The sequence below is a fragment of the Pyrus communis genome, chromosome 15, assembly GCF_963583255.1.
Source record: "Pyrus communis chromosome 15, drPyrComm1.1, whole genome shotgun sequence".
Classification (NCBI taxonomy): Eukaryota; Viridiplantae; Streptophyta; class Magnoliopsida; order Rosales; family Rosaceae; genus Pyrus; species Pyrus communis.
The window spans coordinates 23,541,905-23,568,916 of NC_084817.1; the positions used below are offsets into that span (position 1 = coordinate 23,541,905).

A 27,012-nucleotide genomic window follows, 5' to 3' on the forward strand; every position below is an offset into this window, starting at 1 on the left:
GTAAAATGTTTGCCCCCACTAAAATTTTCAAGTTTTTCTAACCCTTATCTATGTATGATTAAGCAACTATTTCTATACATCATTACAAGATTTATTTCATGAATTTCCGAAATGATTTTATACCTAATTTTCCAACACAATATACTGTATCAGTGACGTTGACCACTTATGGATTAGCAGTATAATTCCAATTGCCATGGTATATATCGTACGAGCCATAAAGTTTCCTATTTTGATGGCTATTTAATTAATTTTTTAATTGATATTTTTATCATTTGAGTGGCTCCAACAAGTGCTATTCGTGTCATATCAATTGTTAATCATATGTGTAGAATATCTCTTATCAGGAATAATTAAGGGTACCAAAGAGAATCTAGTGACATAATTAAGATTTGACCTAATTAAGGGTACGAAAAAGAGTCTAGTGACATAATTAAGATTTGACCTAAAAGAATAAGAACAGACACATGGTGCAAGTATGACATATGAATATCTAAATTGAGATCCTTTCCAGATCCTTGCGTTTGGACCGAAGGATTGGAAGTTTCGTATCACTCATTTTAAATCTTATAATTTTTATTAACTCATTTCATAAACTCATTTTACACAAAATAAGATTTCACATCTATCTTCCAATCTCTTTAACAATTCGAATTTTCAAAATTTTAAACTCGGAACACAAAAAATCAGAAATAAAAAAAGGATATCTCTGACTCTGAATATCTGATCTCTGACTCAGCAAAAACCCTAATCTTTCAAGACATATAATTGTTATAATAGGAATACGTCATCCAAGGTCTGCGTTGTGGATCGTGTGCTTTTATAATTATATGACATCATAGCTTTGTTTGGAGATACAGGGATTGTGTTGACCCTGCTGGCAAATTGACCATGGTGGAATTCCAAGTCACGTTGAAATGGGTTTGTCATCTTTGTCGTACAAGGAAATTGATCGTATCTCTTCCATCAAGATCACTAAATTAAGTGATCCAAATCTCTAAAATTTTATTTAACGGTTTATTTATTTTGATTTTTTAAAAATTATAATAATTTTTTACTGTTTGATGAAATTTCAAAGACTCAGATCATTTAATCCGATGACATTGATGAAAGAGATTCGAAGAGAATCTCTTTAAATTCTAAAATATATGCTTGCCACTCATGCTCTCTAATGCGACATGTATATTTATCGATATATTACCTATCGATCCCTACTCAGCTCTAAGTTGAAAGCATATCTTCACCACTCACCTTTATTATTACGTCCTTAATGCATCTCAAGGGGCATATTTAGTATTTAAAATGTGCCTCGATTTGATCATAGTCATTCAAATGCATAGATAATGGGACATTATATTCACACACTTCAAATTACTTCTCTCACACTTTTTAAATTTTTTAATATTTTTCTATCAAGTGTTAGTGGTGTGTAGAAAATATTAAAAAAATTTAAAAAGTGTGAGAGAAGTAATTTAGGATGTGTGAATATAATTGATGGTATAGGAACTAAGTGATATATTTATGATGAACCGTTTATTTATTTAATACATTTAGATGAATGACCACGATCTCCTAATCAAATGATCTTTTGTATGAGTGATCTTCAAAAGAAGATTAAGGAGAAAAAGGTTATGTTCATCATTTGCTTTAGGTTTTTTTTATCCAAAATGGTCTATGAGATTTGCATAACACATCACCTTGGTATCTGAGATTGAAAATCAATATAAATGGTCTCGGAGATTGAAAATCAATATAAATGGTCCCTGAGATTGTCCACCATCAATTATTTTGGTCATTCCGTTAAAAACTCCGTTAAGTAAGCGGAGTTCTTGGCCAAAAGTTTGGGCAATTTTCAAAGCTTCGTAACTCAATCGTTTCTTAACCAAATTCGACCTATAATATATCAAAATGAAGATAGAAAAGTGTAGAACAAGATTATACCTAGTTAGAAGCCAAATGGTTGCCAGAGATGGCTGGAAAATAGCCTGAAAGGTGAATAGTCCTTGGGAAAACTAGAAAACTCGCCAGAGATTTGGTAAACTTTAAACATTCATAACTTCTTCAATACTCAACGAAATCGAGTGATTCAAAAACAAAAATCATACTTCTCGACGAGATGAAGAGAATGGTACCTTTCTTGAAGGCTAAATCGCCGTGGTTTGGCCGAAAAACGGCTCGAAAGTGGCTGTCTTGGTCATCAAGTTAGCCACTTTCGATCCATTTTCCGGCCAAACCACGGCGAGTTAACCTTGAAGAAAGGTACCATTCTCTTCATCTCGTCGAGAAGTATGATTTCGATTTCATTGAATATTGAAGAAGTTATGAACGTTTAAAGTTTACCCAGTTTTCGGCGAGTTATCCAGTTTTCCCCCACGGACCAGTCACCTTTCAGGCTATTTTCCGGCCATCTCCGGCGACCAATAGGTATAATCTTGTTCTACACTTTCCTATCTTCATTTTGATATATTATGGGTCAAATTTGGTTAAGAAACGATTGAGTCACGAAACTTTGAAAATTGCCTAAACTTCCGGCCAAGAGCTCCGGAACACTTAACGGAGTTTTTAATGGAATGACCAAAATAATGGATGGTGGATTACCTCAGGGATCATTCCTATTGATTTTCAATCTCAAGAACCAAAGTAATGTATAATGCAAATCTCAAATACCATTTTAACTAAAAAGCCTTTGCTTTAATGCAAAAGAGCTTTTGGCAAAAATTGAAAATTTTGGAACCACAATGACAAATATGCTCATGATTTAGAACATGCTTAATTGTTTTAATACAACTACACTAAGGGGTGGTTAATAAATTGGTATTGAACTCGTATTTTATAAATTTAAGCTTAAATTATTTACTTACAAATGAAGAAAAATATCATTATACTATAATCTAAAGTATATATATTTACATTATACCATTGTCTAAATGCTTCATGGGCTGGTCGACCCAGGTTCGCATGGACTAAACCTGCCTCATAAATTCTCCAAACCTAGTATAAGTTTTTTCTTCATGGGTTGGTCGACCCAGGTTCATCTCACAGATTCTTTTTTTTTTTTGGATGAAAGGGCGATTTTTATTGAAAAGGGGTGTGATATGCATGTTGGACCGAATCCGATAGTTACAGGCCTCGTACAAAAGCCCAACTTAACCCCAACTCAATTGTGCCCTAAATCTAACGGACAAAAATCCATGTAAACATTTAGACAAGTTAATCGTAGCCGTGGGTTCCGATTTAAAAGCACTGTAAGATCCACAACCCTAAATCAGGCTAGGGTTTGCTCAGCCAGTCTTGCCGAAACCAATCTATTTCTGGTTGCGCCGCTTGCTTCTTACATCTTCCCTCTCTTCGTCTCGTTTCGCAGGTAATATCGTTCAAGTTCTCTGAAATTTTTAGGTTAAAGCTATTCACTTTCGTATAATTCGTGGATTTTTTTTTTTAATTTATAATTTTATCAATGCCCATAATTCATGGAAATTTGAATCGCAAGCTAAATTATGAATAAATGATATGGAATAGCTTTATGATTTTTCCATTTTTTAGTATAAAATTGTTAGATCTTTGGGGGGTTTCAAGGAGTTTTCGTATGTATTTGCTGTGATTTGTATTTGTACTTGTTGCCCCGATCACTGAGGACATGTTAGATACTACAAACTTTCTCTTTTGGCGATACCGAATTGCTTCCCATAAGAACATTGTGAGTAATCAAGGCTGGAGTCTCAAAAGGGCTCTAATTTTGCCAAAACCCTAATTGGGGTTTTGGAAAGAAATACCGAGGAGCCCGAGAATTGGCACTATATTTTGGTGCCATAGGCCTTTGGTTTTTGGGAGCATTTCGTGTCACCTATTGGAGAAGGTGGTTGTATTCTACGTTGTTTTTGGCTCAAGGGCGTGTCCTTGGAGATTTCGATTGTTTTTGTATGTTTTGAGTAGATTTCAAGTTTATTTAAAAGGTTTTATCTTGGATTTTGATATAATAACAGTGCAATGGTTTCTTGTAAGGAAATTTTGGAATTTTCACACTTTTTGGAGATTTCAATTTGTTTCAAGTGGTTTTATCTTAAAGGATCTATAATTCTTTTACAGTTCTAACTTCTAAGATCCTTTGGCATCAGTTTTTGGAGTTTCTAATAGTACTACAATGATTAGATTTTTTGCGTTTGATGCTGCACATGTTACTTAAAATTTCATACATGCAATCATTTTTGTAGTTTAATTTTATGTGGATACTATAATTATGTGATTTTCTTTATCACTGTGTCAAAGTAATTTGTTTAATTCTTTTTACCTGAAGATGTTATTATTGTTTGAGATACATGGCTGAATTTATTTGTGTAATTGTAAGAAAATCTGAGGTTTTGGAGTTTTGTAGACCTAGTTTGAGAAGGAAGCATGTCTCATCGTAAGTTTGAACACCCAAGACATGGCTCTTTGGGATTTCTTCCAAGGAAAAGAGCAGCCCGCCACAGAGGAAAAGGTTTATTCTTCTTTTCAGTTTCAACGTGATATTCAATAATTTGTGTTTCCTTGAAATGTTGCAATGAAATGATGGCTCATGTTTGTTTGAACTGGCTCTGGGTTTTCTCGAGTGAAATGCACTGGATCTTTTTCATATTTTTTTGTTGAAGTTATAACTTTCATATTGTGCATAGGTTTTTTTCCATGCTTTTGGTATATGGTTAAGGAGCTTTATAAGTTACACCTCAAGTTACACCTAACTTGAGGACTTGTATCATTGGTTCAGTTATATAGGGATGATAATGCATAGTTGGTATCAATGTGCTTGTTGTGTCTCGCTTTACATCATATCTAATATTTCTCGTACAAGTTATTAGTTTCTCTCAGTGTATAACTGTATATCCACACATTGGAATGCTACATATAATATATTTTATCCACTTTCCATTTTGTATTTATATCTGAAGACTGTATTGTTGTTTGTGATTGCATCTTATTTCTGTTACTGTTCTTTATGGAACTGTTAAACTTTTTGGTTGTTCTCTCCTTGGAAAATTTGGCTTACATGGTTTTGTGTATGCAGTGAAGGCCTTCCCCAAAGACGATCCAACAAAAACTCCCAGATTGACTGCTTTCCTGGGATACAAAGCTGGAATGACCCATATTGTGAGAGATGTTGAAAAACCCGGATCAAGTGAGTTGGTCTCTTGTTTTACACTTGTTCTTTAGTTGAATGAGAACTTAAAAACTGTTACTTTGAGGAAAACTAGTGATAAAAGTGTTAATAGAAATATAAGATAAAAATTAGTAGAAATATATTGCTAACATTTTTCACAAGTAATTTTTCTGCATTTGCATTGTAAATTCTAAAGAATACTATTATGATGTTTCGCATGTACCAGAATAATGCTTTTCATGAGTTCCTATATGTTTTCTTGAATTAAGGTTTATGATGTTTTTATTGATTAGTGTTCTGAAGCTTTTGAAATCGGAAGTAAAATACAAGTGATCTATTTTTTATCATTTTACCTCAGTTCCATTGTGTATTGAATTGTAGTATCATGTTATTGAGTTATTATCTAGGCTTAAAAGAGATTTGGAACTTTTAACTAGTTCTTTGGGTTACTGAAGCATAGTAGTATTACTTTGTGGCTTGTTCTTTGTGCTTGGTCTAAGGATATGTCATCTGTGCTCCATATTGTGTTCTGAAACCAATTTTTCCATGCAGAGCTACACAAGAAAGAAACATGTGAAGCAGTTACAGTTATTGAAACACCACCAATGGTGGTGGTTGGTGTTGTTGGTTATGTGAAGACACCCCGTGGTCTCCGTTCCTTGGACACAGTTTGGGCCCAGCATTTGAGTGAGGAGGTGAAGAGGAGATTCTACAAGAACTGGTGCAAGTCAAAAAAGAAAGCATTCACCAAGTACTCAAAAAAGTATGAGAGCGAAGATGGGAAAAAGGACATCCAGGCTCAGTTGGAGAAAATGAAGAAATACTGTTCTGTTATTCGTGTTTTAGCCCACACTCAGGTAAATTATATTGATTTGTTTTATGAACAAAAGAAAGTGTGATAACTAGAAGTGCCAAGTAAAACAGTTACCCAGTTTGCTGCCATTCTGATGTTCTATTGCTAAAAATATTTACTTTTACCTAGAATAATCTTTTTTGGCTTATCTTTTGCAGATTAGGAAAATGAAGGGGTTGAAGCAGAAGAAAGCCCATCTGATGGAGATTCAAGTGAATGGTGGGGAAGTTGCAAAGAAGGTTGACTATGCTTATAGCTTGTTTGAGAAGCAGGTTCCTGTTGATGCTGTTTTCCAGAAAGATGAGATGATTGACATTATTGGGGTTACTAAGGGCAAGGGTTATGAGGGTGTGGTGACTCGATGGGGTGTCACCCGTCTTCCACGTAAGACCCATCGTGGTCTACGTAAAGTAGCCTGTATTGGTGCATGGCATCCAGCTAGGGTGTCATTTACTGTTGCCAGGGCTGGGCAGAATGGTTACCATCATCGTACTGAGATGAACAAGAAGATTTACAAGCTTGGGAAGGCTGACCAAGAGTCGCACTCTGCAATGACTGAGTTCGACAGGTTTGTGCCTCTTTCTTCGTAATTTTTTTCTTCGTTTGATTTCGCTGTGATTGAATTTGTATTATTGGTTTACTCATACGTGTTGGAAATTGACACGGTGAATTTGGGTTCATTTCATTTTATGTTCAGGACTGAGAAAGATATTACCCCAATGGGAGGTTTCCCACACTACGGTGAAGTGAAACAGGATTACCTTCTAATGAAAGGCTGTTGCGTGGGACCGAAAAAGCGCGTTGTTACCCTGAGGCAGACGCTTCTGAAGCAGACATCTAGGGTTGCGTTGGAGGATATTAAGCTCAAGTTCATCGATACATCATCCAAATTTGGCCATGGCCGCTTCCAGACCACCCAAGAGAAGGCTAGGTACTACGGCCGGCTCAAGGCTTAATCTGACAAATGTTGAGATCGATCCCAATTTTCATTTAGTCTTTACAAGTTATTCAGGCGTATACTGTTTCTGGTTTGGATTCGAAGTTTTGTATGCTTCCAGTTTTGTGACAGAATGTATGTTTGGATTCTAAACTATGAAAAATAAATTTGCTGCTCTTGTTGCTTTCGCTCAATAGACAAGTTTCATTCTATTTTTGTTGGAGTTGATTCAACGTTGAGAGCATCTTTAGAGCACTGCCTCCTAACAAATGTGCTAGTCCATTTTTTAGGCCGGTCCTTCCAAAAATCTACTCCACCCCATCCAATCGGCTGGCCCAAAGGGGAGGTCATCTTTGAACTCAGCACATAATGGATTGAGCAAGAGACGGGCCTACATGACTTTAGGCATGGGAAATCTTTTTTAATTTTTTTTTATGCCATTGGCGCGTGGAATACACACGCTTGTGTGCACATTCCAGTATTAACAAAAAAAAAAAAAAAGTCAGAATCTTACCGTGGGCCATGTGTTCACTTTTGGGCTGTTGGATTTCATTTTTTTGAAATTCAATGGTCTAGATTAATTAATTTAATAAAAATTATAAAAAAAATTATTTAAACAGGAAAAAATAAAAGATCTTATATATATATATATATATATATATATATAAATATCTAACCATCTTTCACAAAAATTGTACTTTCGGAAAATGACATGTGACGTGACAATATTGGTTAAAAATTCTATCCGAAATTTTTTTAAAAAATATTTTTTATTTATTCTATGAAAAATTAAAAATATTTTAATACAAATTGACTAAACTTTTGCCCAGCTCATTTTTTAGGCATGGAGATGCACTTGGCCATATACTGTTCATTGAAGTTAATTACTATTCATCTGGGTGGATTAAATAGACTTTGGGTCAGCTCATATTTTAGGCGTGGAGTTGCTCTTATAGCACGGGTATAATGTTATAATGGCATTCCGTGCATATAATGCAATGACACGTGGAAAAAAATGTCTTTGTATTATTGGCACAAGATGTCATGTGGTAGTATAACCGTGCCATGCTCACTACTTTCAAGTAGTACCGTTGGTTGAGTTTAAGTTTCGAGACATGTATAGTGCTTAGATACAAATTTCAAATTTTAAACTCATTGAATGGTAGTAAGTGAAGTGGTAAGTATTAGCATCACGTATTACCACCATTGAATAAAAATTATATGATGTCCCATATTGAGCATATGATTGATGTTATGTATCACCTTATAAAGATGGTAATCATATAGGAGACAGATTGTCTGCCCTCCTGTTTGAGTGCCCTTCCCATCCCCTCCTATTTGTGCGATCACGATTAAACCACATCAACATTTTATATTCCTATTGCTTTTTGTCTTATTATCTCTATTAAAAAATTAATATAAAATATTGATGTGGCTTAATCGTAACCGCACAAAATAGAAGAGGATGAGAATGACACCCAAACAGGAAGACATGAGAACACATAAATTAGTAAAAAGTTAATTAAAAGAGTTGCTTGCCAAGTCTCCAAGTCAAAGAAATATGGATATGGAATTGAATCTATTTCCAACGTTTGTGAAAATGTCTTACATGGACAATGAAATGTAATCATCTTTTATTGATTATTAATTGTGAAATTTCTTTAATTTATTTCCTATTACAAAGATGGCAGGTGTTTTTTTTCTTACTTTCTAAAGTAAGGCTCATTTAGAATGTTTTTAAAATGACTGAAAGTTTTTTTGGTGAAAATGTTTTTGAAACTAAAAATTCAAGTGGATCTTAGAAAAGTACTTAAAGTGCTTATTGCAATAAGCACATATCTGGTGCTTCTTTAAAATTTTTTTTGAAGTACTTTTAAAATCAAAATCAATTTCACCAAAAAACGCTTTTAGTCATATTAAAAACACTTGCATTTGTACTTAAAGTGTTTTTTTTAATGTATATTGTTATCAATGACTTTTATATGAAAAGCCCTTTGGAAACAATGAAATGGGTTGTTTTGTATTTCTCTTCAGAATTTTTTTTTATTCACCAAAAAAGTATACTTTTATTCATATTGAAGATCAAAAGGAAAAGCGAATCATTTCTTTTTCGTTTTTCTGATTTGACATGGCACATTAGCTTATTTATAATTTGATTCATAATTTTATCTTACTTTATCTTACTATTAATTTGGATATACGATTCTTTTTGTTTAAGAGGTAAAAGATGTTAATGAATACGAGAATCTCACATTAAAAAATTAAAAATAAAATAAAATAAATAGTTACATTCTTAATATCATTTAGGACTGGTTATGTGGTCATTGTTGTGTAACTAGTAAGATGTGTGAATGCAAATTTCTTCCTCTTTGATCTTGGATAAGATTACACCTACAAAACAATTAACACTTTTGGCCAAGGCCAAGAGCCTCACGCGCCCACGACGAATAGGGGAGGGCTTTGGTCGAAGAATCTCTGATATCAAAGTTAGAATTTAGAGAGAAAGTGTTTGAGAATTTAGTTAGAGAATTGGAAGTCCATTTTGAGGAGAATGAAGGGGTTTCTATAGGAGAGTGGCCGGCCTCCTTGGATGAGAGAGGACCGGCCACCTAGCTCCCTTTGTGGGCTAGGTTCTTGATTTGTGTTTAATTGGGAGTTATGGAATAATTACCTAATTGATTAGCTAATCAATATAACAGAAAATGGAAGATTTGGGAGTTTACCTTGTGGAGAAGATTGGATGAGGATGAATGAAATAAGTTTTGAATTGTTACTTATTTTGGGCACTTTTGACTTGGTTGAGTGATGATTGCCCGCTGCTCGCGCGTAGGAATCCTAGTATGCCTCAAGGGTATTTTTGTCCTCTTTTACCCAAAAATCCACGTGTCGTCTTGTGATTATTTTTGGCTCCACAAATGCCCTTACACTTGTTGGGCTATTTGCGATAAAAGGGCAACAGGTGTAGAGATTTTCTTGCTTTAGGAAACTTTAAGATTGCTTCCTATTTTTATGTAGATTCCCTCTTCAATAAGAAATTAGATCCTTCTAGAAAGGAAATAAATTTCTCTCAAAGCCTATTTAAGTCCACCTTAAGTGGATTATTAAATCAACTTTGGAGAGAAATTAATTATACTTTACAAGAGAGAGAGAGAGAGAGAGAGAGAGAGAGAGAGAGAGAGAGAGAGAGCTTAGAGGATATTTATTCCCCCTCATCTAGCAATCTTCTACATCTTGCCCGTGCAAATGATCGTCTTTCGTGGCTTGCTTCGTCTTCTTGTTGCTTCTAGGTAAGAAAAAAAAATTAATTTTCTTGTCTTTATAATTTTTTTGGAAGCCTCGGGGCTTGAGAGTGGCTCAATGGAGATCGAGGAGATTTGAAAAAAATTGGAAAGACCATGGCACTGTTGCCGTGGGTTGTGGTGTGCCATTGGATGGTTGGGCTGGGCTGGGCTCGGGCTATGAGGAGGGAGAGGATGTGGGGGCGCCAGCCCCCTGTCTGTTGAACTGGGCAGCTAGGCCTTTGGGCCAAGGGCAAAAGTGGGGGAACCAGTGTGGGTTGGGCTATCCTCTTTGCCTTTTTTTTTTAAAGAAGGCTGGGCTTGGGCCCGTGCCTAGTGTAGGAAGAAAGGAGAAAGGCCAAAGGCTTGGCCTGTTTGAAAGCCGAGAGCTACCCTTTTTTTTTTTTTTTTTTTTTTTTTGAATAACCCTCTAACAAATCCTTCTTATGTCTTTGTAGAATTTTTTCAAGCATGTCTTCCTCGAACCATAAGAATGATGATGGTGTGCCGCTGTTATATCATCAAGGCGGGTCTTTAAGCAAGGTTGGCTACTTTAAGGTTGCTCACTTCAACATTAGCTCCGATGACTTGTTTAGAGACTTCCTCGAGGTTTATTGGCACACCATTTCGTTAGGAGTGCGTGTAAAGCGTGTTAAGGATGGTAGCAGCCATGAACCATGTGATGAGGCTCGGAAAGCCATCATGTTCCACCCCTATTGTTTTGTGTTGGGGTTTACTTTTCCCATGCAGCGTTTCTTCCAAGAAGTGCTATGTTCCATGAAATGTGCCCCCACTCAATGTTCTTCGAATGCGGTTTGTGTGATAGTGGGATTCCACAATCTTAGCCAGTTCTTTGACTTAGATTTAACTGTTAATGAGTTTTGGTACTTTTTTGACATAGATCACATCGAGGGAGTTGGGCAGCTGCGATCTCGCCATAGACTTTTTGATGACTCGAGCAAGGGAGATCATGATTGGGCCAAGGAGACTTTGGAGATAAGTGAAGATTGAGAATCTGATTCTTCCCCTGAGCTGCGTGTACCAACGGTTTTCATATCCGGTAAGTAAGCTGCTTCGTATTTGTGCTAAGCTGCTCTTTAATTTTCTAATTGTCTCTCACTGCTTTTGTAGATTCAGAATTCAGCTCCACTTCTAAGACTTCTCCGGACATAAAGAAAGTGCATGTTGCTCTGGATATCCCATCCGAGTACCTTAAATGACATTGGCTGCTTAGTTTTCTTTGTAGGGAAAAAAGTGGGCTACCCCCAATAGAGGAGATAAAACGAATCAAGGCTGAGGCGTTGGCTCGTCCTATTACTATTGTGGATCTTGCTACAAATGAAGGTGGGAAAACTAGGTCTTCCCCACCTGCCCAAGAGAAGCATGCTGAGAAGAAACCGAAGACTTCTTCCGTTGCTCATGAAAGTTCACCGGCTACTCCCAAGCTTGTGATTAACTTAACTTCCTCCAAGGGCGAGAAAGAGGAGGCTGCTAGATCTGTGCTGGTGTCGTCTGCCGTTCTGAAGACTACTAGCTCGATTGCTGAAAGGATTGTCCAGTGTAGAAGTTCCTCCGTGCCTTCAGTGCCGAAGTTTGTGCCAAAACATTCGTCTGCAACTAAATCTGGCTCACCTTTGGAGAGGCTTGCTACTATGAAGAATGACAAGGTGCCCCTGCTTGCTAAAATGGCGCCAAAATTTGTTCCATCTGCCGTTGAGATTGACTCGTCTGCTAAAAAGAAAGAGACTGTTCGCACCTGCAATCATGAGAAATCCACCAAGTTTGTTTCTGGGGAAACTGCTGAGATTTGTACACTCTTGAAGCCAGACCTGCTCAAGGACATAGATGTATGTGCCAAGTTTGTTGATGGCGTCAAAGGAGTTGTTGGCCTAAGTTCTTTTGCGAAGCATATAACCGAGTATAGGAGGATTGCTCTTTTGGCTATGATGCACAGAACGACGATTCTAGCAGCCGAATCTATGCTTCTTGATCAAGAAGACACCAAGGCTTCTAAGAAAGTAGCAAGAACTGTGGCAGTCGAAGCTTACTTATTGACTGAGAAAGTCAAGAAATTGGAATCTGAACTTGCTGCTTTGAAGGGGTCTAATATCTCTGCCCCCACTTCTTTACAACTTGAGACCGCTCGCCAAGAGATCCTGGATTTGAAGACTAGGCTTGATGCAATCCAAGTAAAGTACAAGAGTGCAGAGAAGGAGATCGAATGTTACATACCTTAGATTCAAGATCTTGAGCGTGCCATCTCTGAATTCCGCTCTGCTGCTTATTTAAATGATGAAGAACTGATCGCTGCTTATAACCAAGTGATCTACTTCAAAAAGGTTGTTGATAGGCTTGAGCTTCAAATGTTTGAGCTCCAAGGTGCTTTGAAGATCAACGACAATCTAAAGAATGAAGTGGAGAAGCTGCAGCGGGTTCGTGTTTGCCTGCTCGAGGAGAATGAGTAGTTGAAGGGTGAAAAGGCTGGATTCGAGGCTTTGTTTACTTTGAGTCAAGCCGATTTCTACAAGCTGGGTTATGTATATCATCTCTTTGGGCGACCGTTTGATTTTCAGTTTTTTGGTAAAGACTTCGAGACCTTTTTTATTTCTCCGGAAGACTTTGTTTGCCTTTACTTTTGAGTCTTCTATTGGTGAAGTAGTTAGAGAGGTTGATGCCCAGGCTGGGGTAGCTAAGGGTGAAGCGCCGGATGGTGCCGCTGCTGAGGGCATCACGGCTGCTGAAGGTGTGGCGACCGAGTAGTCGTGGGATGTCCAAGCTGCTGAAGAGTAATTTTCTAGGTAGCCCTTAGGATTTTCTTTGTTTTTCCTTGTTGCTTTCGCTTTGCTTGAACTCCTTCGATCTTTGCTAGTTGTTTACAATTTTACTAGAAAATTTAATAAACTTTGTAAACACGAAAAATTCCTGATTCAGGAATTTTTCGTGTTTACAAACTTGTTTCCTTTGTTTTTCTCCATCTTTACTTCTTTTGTTCATGCCCTAACCTTTAAACTTTATAGAAACAGTGGCAGGCGTGCTGCTTTTCTATAAGCAGACATGCATGCGTAGACTACACAGCCATATGTGTTGGTGTAGAGCTTTTTGTAAAGTTGTTAGCCATAGGGTTGGCAGCTAGATGCCTTACTTACAGAAGCAGACAAGTCCGCGTAACCACTAGGTTGTTTAACTTTGGCTTTCTCAAATTCCATAGGTTGCATTGCAAGTATCATAACACTTTAGGACTTGGTGTAAGTTGTTCCGCGCTTGGCAATGGTGAAGCTTATCGACTATGTAGCATGTCGGCAGTGGATAAGCTTCGTATATGTATGCTAGCTTGTTTAACCTTTCATAAGAATGTGCAGTTGTATAAGTTTAGCATGGCTTTACTGCTCGAAGGGTAAACCGTAGGCAGTCTTTTGAAAACCATAAACTACCTTAGTGCACTCGGTAGCAGCTTTAGGTTTCCAGGGCAGCCGTCCACAAGGCGTACTGCATAATGTGCCCTTTCCGTCTCTAGGGCCCGATTCCTCGCGGATTAGGCCAAGAGACCCAAAATCCTTCAGTTAGCTAAGCCTTGAAAAAGACCATTGTGGCTACTTTTATGAATCTCGGTGCAAGCCATAATGCATCTAGTTATGCTAGGGCAGCCAAGCTCATCCACGTCTGGATATTCGGAGTGTAAAGTTTATCCTCCTGTTTTGGAGAGCATGGTAGGTCCCTTGGGGGTGCAATTCCTACGATGAGTCCCTAAGAAGGACGCGATCTTCTTTTGAAGTATAGTAGAGATAAGTTGGTGTAGACATGTAGTCGAGCCAAGTTGTAAATTACTTCTGAATTTCTCGTTGAAAAACAAGTGAAACGAACGAATAACTTAGTTGTAAAAGAATGCATAACAATTGGATAGTCCTCGGTTTGCGAGGTAGTGCCCGTTGAGCTGTTTGAGTCTTCAGGTCTTGATATAGTAGGAGTTCACACATGGTACTTCCTCAAGTTGTAAGCGTTTCATTGCTTCTCGATCTCTTTGTCGTTCATGGTGGCGATGGTGTAATCATCTTTGCCACTTACTCTGCTGATCTTGTACGAACCTTCCTAGATGGGATTTATCTTTTCAGAGCCTTCTTTGCGGGCAATGATGAATGCCTTTCTTTGGACTAGATCTTAAAGTTGGAATTGCCGGATCTTGGCTCTTTTGTTGTAGCTAGAGAGGAGCTGCTGCTAGTAGGCTGCGATGAGGGTGATGGTCTGCTTGCGTTTCTCCTCTGCCAGATCTAAGCTTATGGCCATCTTCTTACTGTTCTGCTCAATACTTGGCAGTAGAGTGCTGATGCTTGGCACGATGATGTTGGGAAGAATGATTGCTTTCGAACTAAATGCCAAAGAAAAATGAGTCTCATCGGTTGCTTGTCTTTTGGTGGTGTGATATGCCCATAGACATCCGGGGAGTTCATCTGGCCATTTTCCCTTTTTTGTTGGTGAGGGATTTCTTGAGGCAATTGAGGATCGTCTTATTAGATGCTTCGGCCTGCCCATTGCCTTGAGGATATCTCAGCGTGGACATGTGCTGCTTGATGCCATACTTTTGGAAGAACTTCGTCAAATCTTTACCCACAAATTGTGGGCCGTTATCGGTGACGAGGGATTGAGGGATGCCAAATCGGCAAATGATGTTCCTCCATATGAAGCACTTTATGTCCGTCTGAGTCATGGTTGTCATGGGCTCTGCTTCTACCCATTTGGTGAAGTGGTCGGTTGCCACAATCATCATGCATCTGCCCCTAGTAGCAGGCGGCATAGGTCCTACCAAGTCTATTGCCTACTACATGAATGGCCAAGGACTCGTCTGCGGGTATAGCTCACTAGCAGACAGTGCTGGTACCGGTTTGTAGCGTTGGCAACGGTCGCACCTTTGTACTAACTTCTTAGCATCTTGGTGCATGGTAGGCCAGTAGTAGCCTACGTTCTTTCTGTGCTAAGGATCGACCTCCGGTGTGATTTCTACAAACGTCTTCATGGATTGAGCTTAGAGCCTTCAAGTCAACGGGAGACGCTAGGCAGCGGAGATGTGGTCCGATGTAGGATATTTGGATGAGAATGTTGTTCCATTTGTAGTAGCATGCTGCCTTTGATTTGGAGCTTCGATTTCCGGCTCCGCCTCTATGCTTGGCTTGTCTAGATATTCCACTGGAATAGAGCGTTTGAGTTGGTGGTTAAGGGCAGAGCCTAAGCTGGCTAGCGCATCTGCATGGACGTTGTCTGCCCACGGAACTTGAGTCAGAATGTAAGTCTGAAACGCCTTAAGCTGCTTGCGTACCTTCTCTAGGTATTGCGCCATCATTGGATGTTTTCCTATATACTCCCCAGTAGTTTGGCTGGTGATTAGCTAGGAATCCAAATGAATTGCAAGCTTCTTCACCGCCAAGTCTTTTGCCTTTCGGAGGCCTGCTAGCAAGGCCTCGTACTTTGCTTCATTGTTGGATGCTTTGAAGCTTAGAGTGATCGCCTGCTCGAGCATTGAGCCGTCTGGGGTGACAAGGACCATGCCTGCTCCCGAGCCCTTGTAGTTGAATGTGTCGTCGACATGCAAATGCTAGAAATCTCCGTTTGGGGGAACATACGCACCTAAGTTGTGCTCGACTGCTTCCGGGGCGTTTCTGGGCTGCTCTGTTGCGTCGCCTAGGTTAGGCATGAATTCCGCTATGAAGTCTGCCAAGGCTTGGGCCTTTATTGCCGTGCGGGGTCGGAAAACTAAACCGTATTGGCCAAGTTCCAAAACCCACTTCATCACTCGCTGAGAAGCATCTAGACTATGTAGGATTGATCGTAAAGGATACTGAGTCATGACGATGACTGTATGAGCTTGAAAGTATGGTCTGAGCTTCTGAGCTGCAAGAACTAGCTCCAAAATAATTTTTTCGATCATCGAATATCTTGTTTCCGCATCAAGAAAAGCTTTATAAGTGTAGAATACCAGTAATTGGGCCCACAACTCTTCTCGTATAAGGGTAGAGCTCACTGCTACTTCGGAGACTGCCAGGTAGATGTATAAATTCTCCGCTACTTCCAATTTGGATAGTAAGAGAGGTGATGTGAGATACTTCTTTCGCACTCTTCATCCCATTTGTCTCGTTGTGCCTTCTTGATAACTTTGAATAAAGGCTTGCATCGATCGATGGATCGCGAGAGGAAGCGGTTGAGGATAGCTGCTCGTCCGGTCAAGCTTTGAATCTCCTTTAAGGTAGTTGGAGATTTCATCTTTCGGATTGCTCAGATTTGCTTGGGATGTGCTTCAATTCCTCGTTAGGTTACTAAATACCCTAGGAATCGACCTGAAGATACTTCGAAAGTGCATTTGGTGGGGTTGAGCTTCATCTTATACTTTATGAGGATGTTGAAAGTTTCCGCCAAGTTGCAGATGTGGTCTGATCGCTGCTTGCCTTTTACCATGATGTCGTCGACATAGACCTCCATGGTTACCCTAATTTGCTTTTTGAACATCATGTTTACTAACCTTTGGTAAATAGCTCTCGCATTCTTGAGGCCAATGGGCATGACCTTGTAACAGTAGATGCCTCTCTCAATCACGAAAGCGGTTTTCTCCTTGATGGGCTCATACATAGCTATTTGGTTGTAGCCGGAGTATGCGTCCAAGAAGCTGAGCAGCTAATTCCCATAAATTGAATATACTAATAGATCGATCCGATGGATAGGATAAGGATCTTTTGGGCATGCTTTATTGAAGTTTGTGTAGTCTATGCAAACCCTCCATTTGCCCTTCTCTTTCTTCATAACTAGCATGATGTTGGCAAGCCATGTTGAGTGTGCTACCTCTTCTATGAATCCGACCTCCAATAACTTATCAATTTTCGCCTCGATGATCGCTACTAACTCGAGTGCGAAATGTCTTCTCTTTTAGATCACCGGTTTGACAGCAGGGTCGATGTGCAGCTTGTGGCATGCCACCTCGAGGTCGATGCCAGGCATGTCGGATGGTGACCATGCGAAGATGTCTCGATTTTCTCTAAGGAACGTCGTGAGTTCTTCCTTCTTGGCTGGGCTTAGACTTGATCCGATTTTAGCCGTTTTTTCCGACTGCTAGGGATCAAGAATGATGTCTTCGGCCTCTTCTTCGGGTTTTCATCCTATCTTGTCTGCTTGGGCACCATCTTCGTGATCGGCTTATTGTAATTGCTATTTGGTAGCCTCTTCGTCCATTTGGACTTCGGTAACCTCTATGGGGGTAAATATCTTCTCATTTGACTCTTTCAACACTTGCACAGTGCATCGTCAGAATGCGGCCTGGTCAGACTTGATCTCTCCGACTCCTTCTCCTGGGATGTGGAATCAGATTTTTCGATACTTAACGGAAGTGACGGCATCCATCTTGATCAACCAAGGTTTCCCAAGAATCCCATTGTACGAAGATAGGTCACTTACGATCGTAAACGTCGATTTTGAGACAACTAGTGGTGTTTTCATGTCAAGTGTGATGTGGCTGATGACAGTTGAGGTGTGTCCGTTGAATTCGATGAGTACCTCTGCTCGGCGTATGATTGTGCTTTCCAGGCCTATTTTCTGAATGACTGAGAGTTGAAGTAGGTTGACTGCACTTCCGTTGTCAACAATCATTCTGCCGATTATGACATAGGCTAGTTGGACAGATACTACTAGTGAGTCGTCGTGTGGGAAATCGACACCTTCTGCATCCTGCTCGGTGAGGCCAATAATGGGTCCAGGTTGGGTATCAACTGCTTAGAGTTGTGAGACTAGTAAAGCCTGCTGGATCTTCCTCTTCTTAAAGTTGCTGGTGGCCCTCAAGTACTCAGACTCGACGAAGATACCATTGATTCGAATCTTCTTAGTTGGTGGCTTTTCGTCATAGTCTGTGTTCTTTCTTGGCTGCGCAGTTGGCTAGTCTAAGTATCTGTCGACCTTGCCTTCTTTCACAAGCTTCTCTAGGTAGTTCTTCCAAATGTAGCAGTCGTCAGTTGTGTGACCAGGACCTCGGTGGAATATGCAATACTTGGTGTGGTCCAACTTAGAAGTATCTCATTTTGATTGTTTCGGCAGCTTGAACCATGGCTCGTTCTTGATGTCGCGAATGATTTAATGGATAGGAATTGAAAACTTAGAATAGTTCTTGGTCATTGTGCATTCTTTGGCCGTGGGTCGATCCCTACGTTTGGCCTTCTGCCTGTTCTTGTTAGACTGCTTCATGTCCTCCATTCTTTAAGCCACTGCTGACTTTTTTCGAGGCTGCTTAGACACCTTTTCAGCTTGTCGAGTCTCTTCCCAAAGTGCATGCTTCTTTGCCAGAGCAAAGGAATCTGCTAAAGTTGAGTCTTCTTTCATGATCATTTCTTTGAACAGTGGGTGGTCTGCTGAGAGTCATTTTTGGAAGGCTGCACTTGCTATCGAGTCGTCACATACGACGATCTTTGCCTTCTTCGCTTTGAACCTCTTCATATAGTTTCTGAGCGACTCCTTTAGGTTTTTCTTCACGTTGAACAAGTGGTCGAACTTTTTCTTGATCGAGCAATAAGATAAGTATTCTTTGGTGAAAACTAAGCAAAGATCATCAAAATTCTAGATGGATCATGGCGGCAAGGTGTGAAACTAATCTTGCGCCTCGCCTTTTATAATGGTGGCGAATATTTTGCACATAAGAACATCATTGTTCCGGTAAAGGATCATTGCGCTTCGATAGTGCTTCAAGTGCCTTTCTGGATCTCCATCTCATTTGAAAGATATGCAGTGTGGCATGCTAAACTTGTGTGGAGACTCTACCTGCTCATGTTGGTTATATCTTGCCGTAGTGCTTCATTAGCCACTTCGTTGCATTGGAAATTACACAATCGTTCGTTAAGGAGTCTCTCTACCTCTTCTTGGATTTGCCTTTGTTGGGGTAGCGAAGCCCTCGGCTGCCCCTGGTCTTGACCTGTTAGTCTAGGCTACTCTTCCCCATGCTCGGCTCGTCTATGCCACGGCTGCGATGCATGGGTAAATTTCTAGTAGGCAATGGATTTCTTCGTAGGCTGCTAGTTGAACTTGAGCAGGACTGAGTGATTGCTTCTCTTTGTTCATCGTGCTGCCTGCTCTGATGTGATGTAGAGAATGCTCTTTGTGGGCCTAGCCGCGAATAAACGCTTTGCCTAGAAGGCTGTTTATGTTAACTATCGGAGCGTAGCCCCAACAATGAGTGTATACTCGTTCGTGGGCCTAATCGAGAGTGTGCGCTCCTCCGCGCGCTAAGAAGGGAGTATACGCTATCTCGAGGGCCCAATCGGGAGTGTACGCTACCCAAACGCTAGGTTCGTGGTTGATCGAGTGGCTGCTTGCCAGGACCCTGTTGAAGAGGTTCCTCATCTGCCCTTGTCCTACTTCGGGACACCTCATTTGGGGCATGTTGGATCTCGATGCATTGCAAGAGCTGATTCACCAAGGTCGTCTATTGTGCAAGGGCGTTCGTCAACTTTATGACTTGTCGGGACAAATGTTGTTCGCCATTCGGATTGGAAGAGCTTGGAAGAAATGTGCCTCGTTGAGCAATGGAATGGTGGTAGACTCCGGGCGCGAGATTTGAGTTGGGAAATGTCAAATCTGCGGAGAAATGTGGTGAAAATGGCCACAGCTTGTTGGTTGGGATATTCTTAAGCCGACTTGGGCTGCTCGGGAAACCACGGGAACAGGCTGGGCTGCAGGAGTGGGCTACTTGGCATGTGATACACGTAGGTGCGAGGCTTGGGCTCGGTTTGGCAACGCGTTGGGCATGGAATGACATGGCTTGGGCCATGGCCTTGGTGCCGTAAGCTTTGGATGGCACGACTTGGGCTTGCTTAGATGGCATAGCTCGCACCATGGTGGTGACACCATGGACCTCGCCGTGGGTGGCCACCGTGGTGGTGGTGCCATTCCACTTATTGTCACATTTAGCCTTGTGGATCATCGAGGTCCCATTTCTTGGATGTTGGAATTTTCACTTATTGAATTTTCTAAATTTCTTGCCATTGTACTTCTTTTTTACGTTTTATCAAAGAATATTCACAAATAAAAAATTCTAATAATAAAAACGTACAAAAAATCTACAAATGAACAAGAAGATAGAAAAATCTTAGATGCGAGAGTCTTCTACAAGTGTGGGACTCAACTCTCAATGAAAGCACCAATTTGTGGATGCAAATTTCTTCCTCTTGATCTTGGACAAGATTGCACCTACAAAACAATTAACACCTTTGGTCAAGGCCAAGAGCCTCATGTACCCACGACGAATTGGGGGGGGGGGGGGAGGGGGGCTTTGGCCGAAGAACCTCCGATGCCAAAGTTAGAATTTAGAGAGAAAGTGTTTGAGAATTTTAGAGAATTTGAACAAGAGAATTGGAAGTCCATTTTGAGGAGAATGATGAGGTTTAAATAGGAGAGTGGCCGGCCTCCTTGGTTGAGAGAGGACCGGCCACCTACCACCCTTTGTGGGCTAGATTCTTGATTTGTGTTAAATTGAGAATTATGGAATAATTACCTAATTGATTAGCTAATCACTATAATAGAAAAAGGAAGATTTGGGAGTTTACCTTGTGGAGAAGATTGGATGAGGATAGATGAAATAGGTTTTGAATTGTTACTTATTTTGGGTACTTTTGACTTGGTTGAGTGATGATTGCCCACTGCTCACGCGTAGGAATCCTAGTATGCTTAAAGGGTATTTTTATCCTCTTTTACCAAAAAATCCACGTGTCGTCTTGTGATTACTTTTGGCTCCACAATATGCAAATTGAAAGACAACAATGGAGTGATTACGAGTAGGTCACTGACTCGAACTGAGAATTTACCTTGCCTTACGTTACTTACGCACTTAACGACAGGTATAGAATCAATTTCACATGCGATCCATTATGTAATGTTTTTACGTGAGAGCATGCTTTAAATAAAGTGAAAATGTACTCTATTTAAAGTAACGAGAAGTATAAGATGTCGAATTACGGTCCAAATTCTTTGTTTGACAACACTAGTAAAGTTATTGGCATAATTTATGTTGGTGTGGTGCAACATTTGCTTGTTTTAGGATAAAAAAAGTGTAAAGATCTTAAGAAAATGAAAGAGTATATTTAGTCCTGATAGGCTTTCACATCAGTCCCAGACATGGTGATGGCCTTGTTGACAAAAGGGTTGCACTCAATGCCAAGGCAACCCCACTCTTCCTATTTTTCTCACCATTTTATTTTAATATAATTCTTGCGTGATTCGTTGCCTAAATTTTCCCCTTTTTTTGGTTCAATTGGCGGAAAGGATCCTGATCGGATCCCTTCCATCAAATCCATCCAATTAATAAATTCGGATTCTTGAAATCTGATTCAACGGTTAAAGTTATTATAATTTTTAAAGAAACCCTCTGTTTTTAACCGTTGAATCAAATTTCAAGGGTCCAGATTCATTGATTGGGTGAATTTGATGGAAGGGATCAAGAGAGAATCCCTTTCCTCAATTGGCTTGCTGATAAAGGAAGTGTGCAGAAATGAGAAAATTGCAGGCGAAAATTCCTTTTTTTTTTTTTTTTTTTTTTTTGTTTTGTTTTTGTTATCTTATTAATGTCTATTCATAATTTAAATTTTGGATTAAACTTCATCATCCAACCGAACATAATGATACTCTTATTTATAATACCACGATACTAGGCTCGACATTGGCTCATGATTAATTACATGAGTGAGCCAATACAATCGTTTACTATCCTTTTTAAGTTTTTAAGAATTGAGATTCAAATCTCACACTCTAGAGTATGCGAACTGAGCAATCTAGATCGTTCAACTTAAATCATACAGTTTTTATTAACTCATTTTACTGATCCACCTCACATACATTCTCTCTTGAACGCTCCTAGCCTAATCTCTAAATTCCCAAGTGCGAGATGTGGAGAGGATCTCAATCCATACTTTACAACTTTGCGTTGAGTTTTGGTGGGTTTTTCTTTGTAAAGAATTCTGGTATTGGCTCTAGTGATTATGACAAAAGTCTCAAAAGGTTATATTTAAAAAAAAAAATATATATATATATATATATATATATATGTATATGAGGAACAAATTAATATGGTCTATATATCTATATGTCACCTCATCCTTTTTTTAGCTCTGTTTTTTTATGCATGTTAATTGCAATGCTACTACCCCTATTGTCCCATTTCTTTCTTCTTCTTTTTTTCATTTTTTAAATTTAATTATTATTGAGATGAAAGACAGGGTTCGAAACTATTATAAGAATTTAGAGAATGAAAAAAATTTCAAACTCGAACTCTAGACACATAAGATATTATAATATTATGCGTGACCCATTTCGTCTTGAATCATTCATTCCTCATCTGCTGCTGGTACGGCACAGCTATGATTGACTCTCTCTCTCTCTCTCTCTCTATCTCTCTCTCTAGATTTCCCACCATAAATTTTTCATTTAAATTTCTATTTTTTGGTATTTTCATAACCTCTGGCCGTTATTTGTTTGGGTTTTAAATAAATTTAATACATATTTTGCACTTGCAGCAGCCTTTAGTTAGTTTTAATAATTTTTAGCAGCTTTTTCTTTTTTATGTCTTTATTTTTGTGCTCTTTGATTAATTTAGTGGGTGATTATTGGGGAAAATCTAGTTAATTTCCACCCAGGGGCAGATGGACTCATGTGGGTTAATAAGTAGGTTTAGAATTACAAATTGTGACTTAAATGAAGTTTTTGTTTAAAACAATGCTTGATTCCTTACATTAAAATATCATTCTTCCTTTAATGGAATGAGTATCTTCTTCGGATTCTCTTCTTGAGGATCCAGAAGATCCTTCAATTATGTCTATTCATCATAAATCGTGCGGTCAATTTTCGTCAAATACTATTTGTGTTTCAATTTTAAATAAATAATTTAAAATGATTTCTAATTACACGATGTATGATGAATGAACACAATTAAAAGATCCTCGGGATCCTCACAAATAAAATCCGGAGAGGATTCTCATTTCCTTTAATGACTAGGTAGCGCCATTTCACCATACTATAAACGTCATTCCCTCTAGAAAATTCGTTTGATTTAGAGACTATTTAGTCATCCATATGAATCAAACAAATTGATGCTTGGTTATGAGAATGTTACTTGTAACCAATTGACAATATGAGGAGTAGCCCAACTCCTTATAAGTCTTACGTGTGACGAATTTTCAAGCCTAACATGTAGACAACACAAGTTAGGTGACGTGAATCACTTGTGGCCAATGGGCTTCACACGTGACCAGTGGGCTTCACAAGTGAAGAAAGTTGGAGTTCCACCATAAAACCAATTGGCAATATTGGAGAGTAGCTCAACTCCTTGTAAGCCATTGCATAGTTTAATCATTGACCGATGTGGAACTTTGTCCTCACGTTCTCATAGACACATATGGATAGCTAAACAAACTTCAAATTGAATGATTCTTTTTTTAGTATAAAATCTTTAGATGATGATAAAGATAATAAATAATTCTTGCTATAACATTTATACGGTAGAATGATGTCACATCGTTAGTACCAAAATGAAATTTAAACTAGTCTAATTTACATACAAGGAGCCAAGTATTGTCGTTTTCTTTATTTGAGCAATATTCTAGTCTAATTTAAACTAGAAGAAAATGAAATTTAATTTAATGTAGTAGTGATGTAGCTAATTTGATTACACTCGAATCTGCTAGTACCAAAATGAAGCTTATCCCTTAGATAAAGATAACTTTTAAAAAGCACCAAATACAAATAGGGCAGTCTTGTTTTTTGGCAAGACGGACAAACAAGGAGGCCCACCCCTTTGATTTCTTTAAGCTTGCTTCTTCGGACAAGGTATAGTATCCATCAAGCTAGGCATCAAAAGATCATGAACAAAAACATGAAAAGAAAACTTTGCTGTGCTACCAATGCCATTGCCAATCGGATTATCATATAACTTTGTCTTTACATTTTCTGTGGGGTGAGAGCAGCTTTCTTCTAAATAATGCAATCACAAGTGTTTGTGTGTGCGCGTGCGCGTGTGGGTAACTTGTTCTTCTGTGGCAGCTAGTTAAGCTGTCTAATCGGAGACGAAGATTTACGGTTGCTGCCATAGCTATGGAGCAGAATTAATGGAATTACTGCTTTTAAGACCAGGTTAGTCGTTAAACATCAAGCTTTTATGTCATTGCAGTGCTAATTATGTTCCTAATAGCGTTCAGAAAATCTTACTCTTTTGGTCAGTGGCGAAGCCACATAAGCGCAAGGATGTGCGGCCGCAATTTTAATGGAGTAGGCTGTTTCTTTTGGTTTCAAGCACAAAAATCTGTTTTTCTATTTTGTTTTTTTCTTATACTTTTGGACTAGGTTTCCAGCCGCAGACTTGAGCGTACCTAAGTTGGCTTGAGCAATTACCCCCTCTGCATTCAAGTCTGAATCCCCCACTCATAAGTTCAAATAAATTTAGTGTAGACTATCGCTCAAATTAGAAAACAAGAAAGTTTTGGGACTGAGTCTGATTCTTGCCAAACACTTCAAATTGATTTTGGAATTTCAATAGAGTTTCAGTGACAGATAGATATAAAGCTGTTGATAAAATTTAGAGATAGGGGATGAGGAGGCCGTTCTATCAGATAGTTAGCCCTTTCTAATCGTCTGAGTGGGAAGGAAGTAGCTACTTGTAGTTGATGGCTAATCCCGGGGTCTTGGTTCTTTCTTTCTACCTCGTGTGGGTTTAGAGAGTAAGGCTTCTACTATTGTAGTCACACCAAGCCTTATGGGTAGTTCGATAAAAAAATCTTTCCCATTTTTTGGGTTTTCGTTTATTCATGTTGATTTCAGCAGAGTATTGGTTTTGAAACATCCTTACAACCAACATCAGAATGTTAAAAGTTACTTTCATGTGTTCCTTTTCAGCTTGAGGTTTCAAGCATTCAAAATGTATGTGCAAAGACAAACTTACACAAGAAGAAATATTAGCTGCATCTGAATTAGCTGCAACAAGCATACGTTTGATTACACTCGTTAATTAGTTTGAGCATATCCATACCAAATACCCGAAATCAGCTTTGTAGAGGGGAGAGGAAAGCGAAAACCTAGTGACCGGAGACTATGAACAAGACTGGTTCGGAAAGACCGAAGCCATGGAACGGATACATTACAAGTACAGACCCTAGCCCGTCTCAAGCAGGAGGGATCGATCGACAAGTGCAATGGCAAAGCTACGGGACATCATCCATGAGCGCGATTTCTTACGGTTTTGTAGCCACGGCTATCTTGATTTCCATGTTTCTTATCATGGCCATCTTTGAACATTTGTTTAGGCCAAGTCCTAATCCCTTCTCCACACCTCAAGCTCTCCCTCGTGCTTCTCTGGAGTCTGCACATTTCAACAAGCATGGAAGAATTAATCGACAAACTGTAAGTAATTTGTTTCTACTTCGTATGCATTTGCTCTCGAAAGAAAGCGATTACATGTACTAGTTTGAGCTCGCTGATCATAGTTTGTTCGTCGATGTTGCAGGTTTCAACGTTGTGTGCGTCGGATTTCTCAGTAGTGATGCCGGGAGAGCAGTGTCCGACCTACATTGCGCAACGGGCTCCTCTCCCGACGTGCTCCAGGGAAGGGGTGTATTGGCCTTCCCATGAACATAATAAATTTGTACTTCCTCCTTAGGATGATTGTAGAGGATGATAGTTTCACCGAGGCATTAAATTATCGGTACTGAGAGAGGGTGTTTGTATATTAGTTTTACCAAATCATGATGTTTCTTCACCATATAATAATCAACAATTGACTACTAGGGGTTTTAAATTGTCAAAAATCATATATTTCATGCTTTGTGTTTTGTTTTCCTTATCTGAAAGCGAACAAATTATATACGTAGTACACTGCCATGTGACGTCCCGTGTCAATAAAATAAAAGTAAATTGTAACAATGGTCCCTTAACTTTAACTCAATTGGAGTAATAGTCCATCAACTAAAAATCTATTACCATTTGTCCCTCAACTTTAATCCAACTGAAGAAATGATCCCTTATCTTTAACTCAATTGGAGCAATAGTCCCTCAAACTTTAACCCAATTGTAGCAATGGTCCTTTCAACATAACTCATTTTGACAAAATTCTGACGAAGTTGACGAAAATGACCATAGCTACCCATTTTTATGAGTTGAGGAACAAATGGTAATAGCTTTTTAGTTGATGAACCATTGCTCCAATTTGATTAAAGTTGAGAGACCATTGCTACAATTTACTCATAAAATAATAACAATGGACAAAAACGGACACGTCTTTATTTCATTGACACAAGACATCACCATAGTAGTGTACCTATGTCATATAAGTCCTCCATTTGAAAGTTGGTGCTTCTTGGGGGACCAAGATCCACTCTGGATCTATGTCTGGAGCACGGGGACCAAGAGTTTCAGACCACTCAATTTCAATCATACGCTCCTTATTTACCCATTTTACTAGCCTACTTCACAAAAACTCCAAAACTTGAACGGCTCGGATCTATCTCTCTCTCTCTCTCTTGAACAGTCTGAATCTCTTGATCCACGTGCTCCGAACACAAAGATTAGAAGTGGATTCATTCCAACTCTTTACATGCTTTTGTGTGCTTCTTTTGTTTCTTCAGATTTTTCAACCTTCAGTTTAGGAATAAACTTATGACAAATTATGATCTGCAATTTGTAAAATCGATCGGTCTTGAAGCTTAATTTGTGACATCAAATTATTTTCAAGGAATGCAATGCAAAAAATGGATTCCCTTCCCTATTTGTTTACAAGGAAGACGATGATACCGCCTCCTTTTTCTGTTCCGGTAAA

General features: G+C 39.1%; 2 protein-coding genes across 3 annotated transcripts; both read left to right on the plus strand.

The window, feature by feature from the left end:
- The first annotated feature begins 3,268 nt into the window (after positions 1–3,268).
- LOC137717494 (large ribosomal subunit protein uL3y) lies at positions 3,269–7,118 on the plus strand. The gene is made up of 6 exons (XM_068456876.1): positions 3,269–3,364; positions 4,373–4,477; positions 5,042–5,152; positions 5,687–5,991; positions 6,146–6,555; positions 6,685–7,118. The coding sequence occupies exons 2-6, from the start codon at positions 4,393–4,395 to the stop codon at positions 6,941–6,943; spliced, it is 1,170 nt and encodes a 389-aa protein (XP_068312977.1). The 5' UTR covers positions 3,269–3,364; positions 4,373–4,392; the 3' UTR covers positions 6,944–7,118.
- A 16,882-nt stretch (positions 7,119–24,000) lies between these two features.
- On the plus strand, positions 24,001–25,976 carry LOC137718574 (uncharacterized). Of its 2 annotated transcripts, XM_068458123.1 has the most exons (4): positions 24,001–24,162; positions 24,249–24,338; positions 25,098–25,601; positions 25,705–25,976. In XM_068458123.1, the coding sequence occupies exons 3-4, from the start codon at positions 25,293–25,295 to the stop codon at positions 25,855–25,857; spliced, it is 462 nt and encodes a 153-aa protein (XP_068314224.1). In that variant the 5' UTR covers positions 24,001–24,162; positions 24,249–24,338; positions 25,098–25,292; the 3' UTR covers positions 25,858–25,976. The 2 variants fall into 2 exon arrangements, with proteins under 2 accessions (XP_068314224.1, XP_068314223.1); XM_068458122.1 differs by having other exon boundaries at positions 24,001–24,338.
- Positions 25,977–27,012: the final 1,036 nt, after the last annotated feature.

Bases quoted from the DNA above. Each gene is read 5' to 3' on its own strand.
- LOC137718574 (XM_068458122.1), top strand. From the start codon at position 25,293: ATGAACAAGACTGGTTCGGAAAGACCGAAGCCATGGAACGGATACATT. The intron at 25,602-25,704 runs GTAAGTAATTTG...TCGATGTTGCAG, and splicing joins GAAGAATTAATCGACAAACT to GTTTCAACGTTGTGTGCGTC.
- LOC137717494 (XM_068456876.1), top strand. From the start codon at position 4,393: ATGTCTCATCGTAAGTTTGAACACCCAAGACATGGCTCTTTGGGATTT. The intron at 4,478-5,041 runs GTTTATTCTTCT...TTGTGTATGCAG, and splicing joins AGCCCGCCACAGAGGAAAAG to TGAAGGCCTTCCCCAAAGAC. The intron at 5,153-5,686 runs GTGAGTTGGTCT...TTTTCCATGCAG, and splicing joins TGTTGAAAAACCCGGATCAA to AGCTACACAAGAAAGAAACA.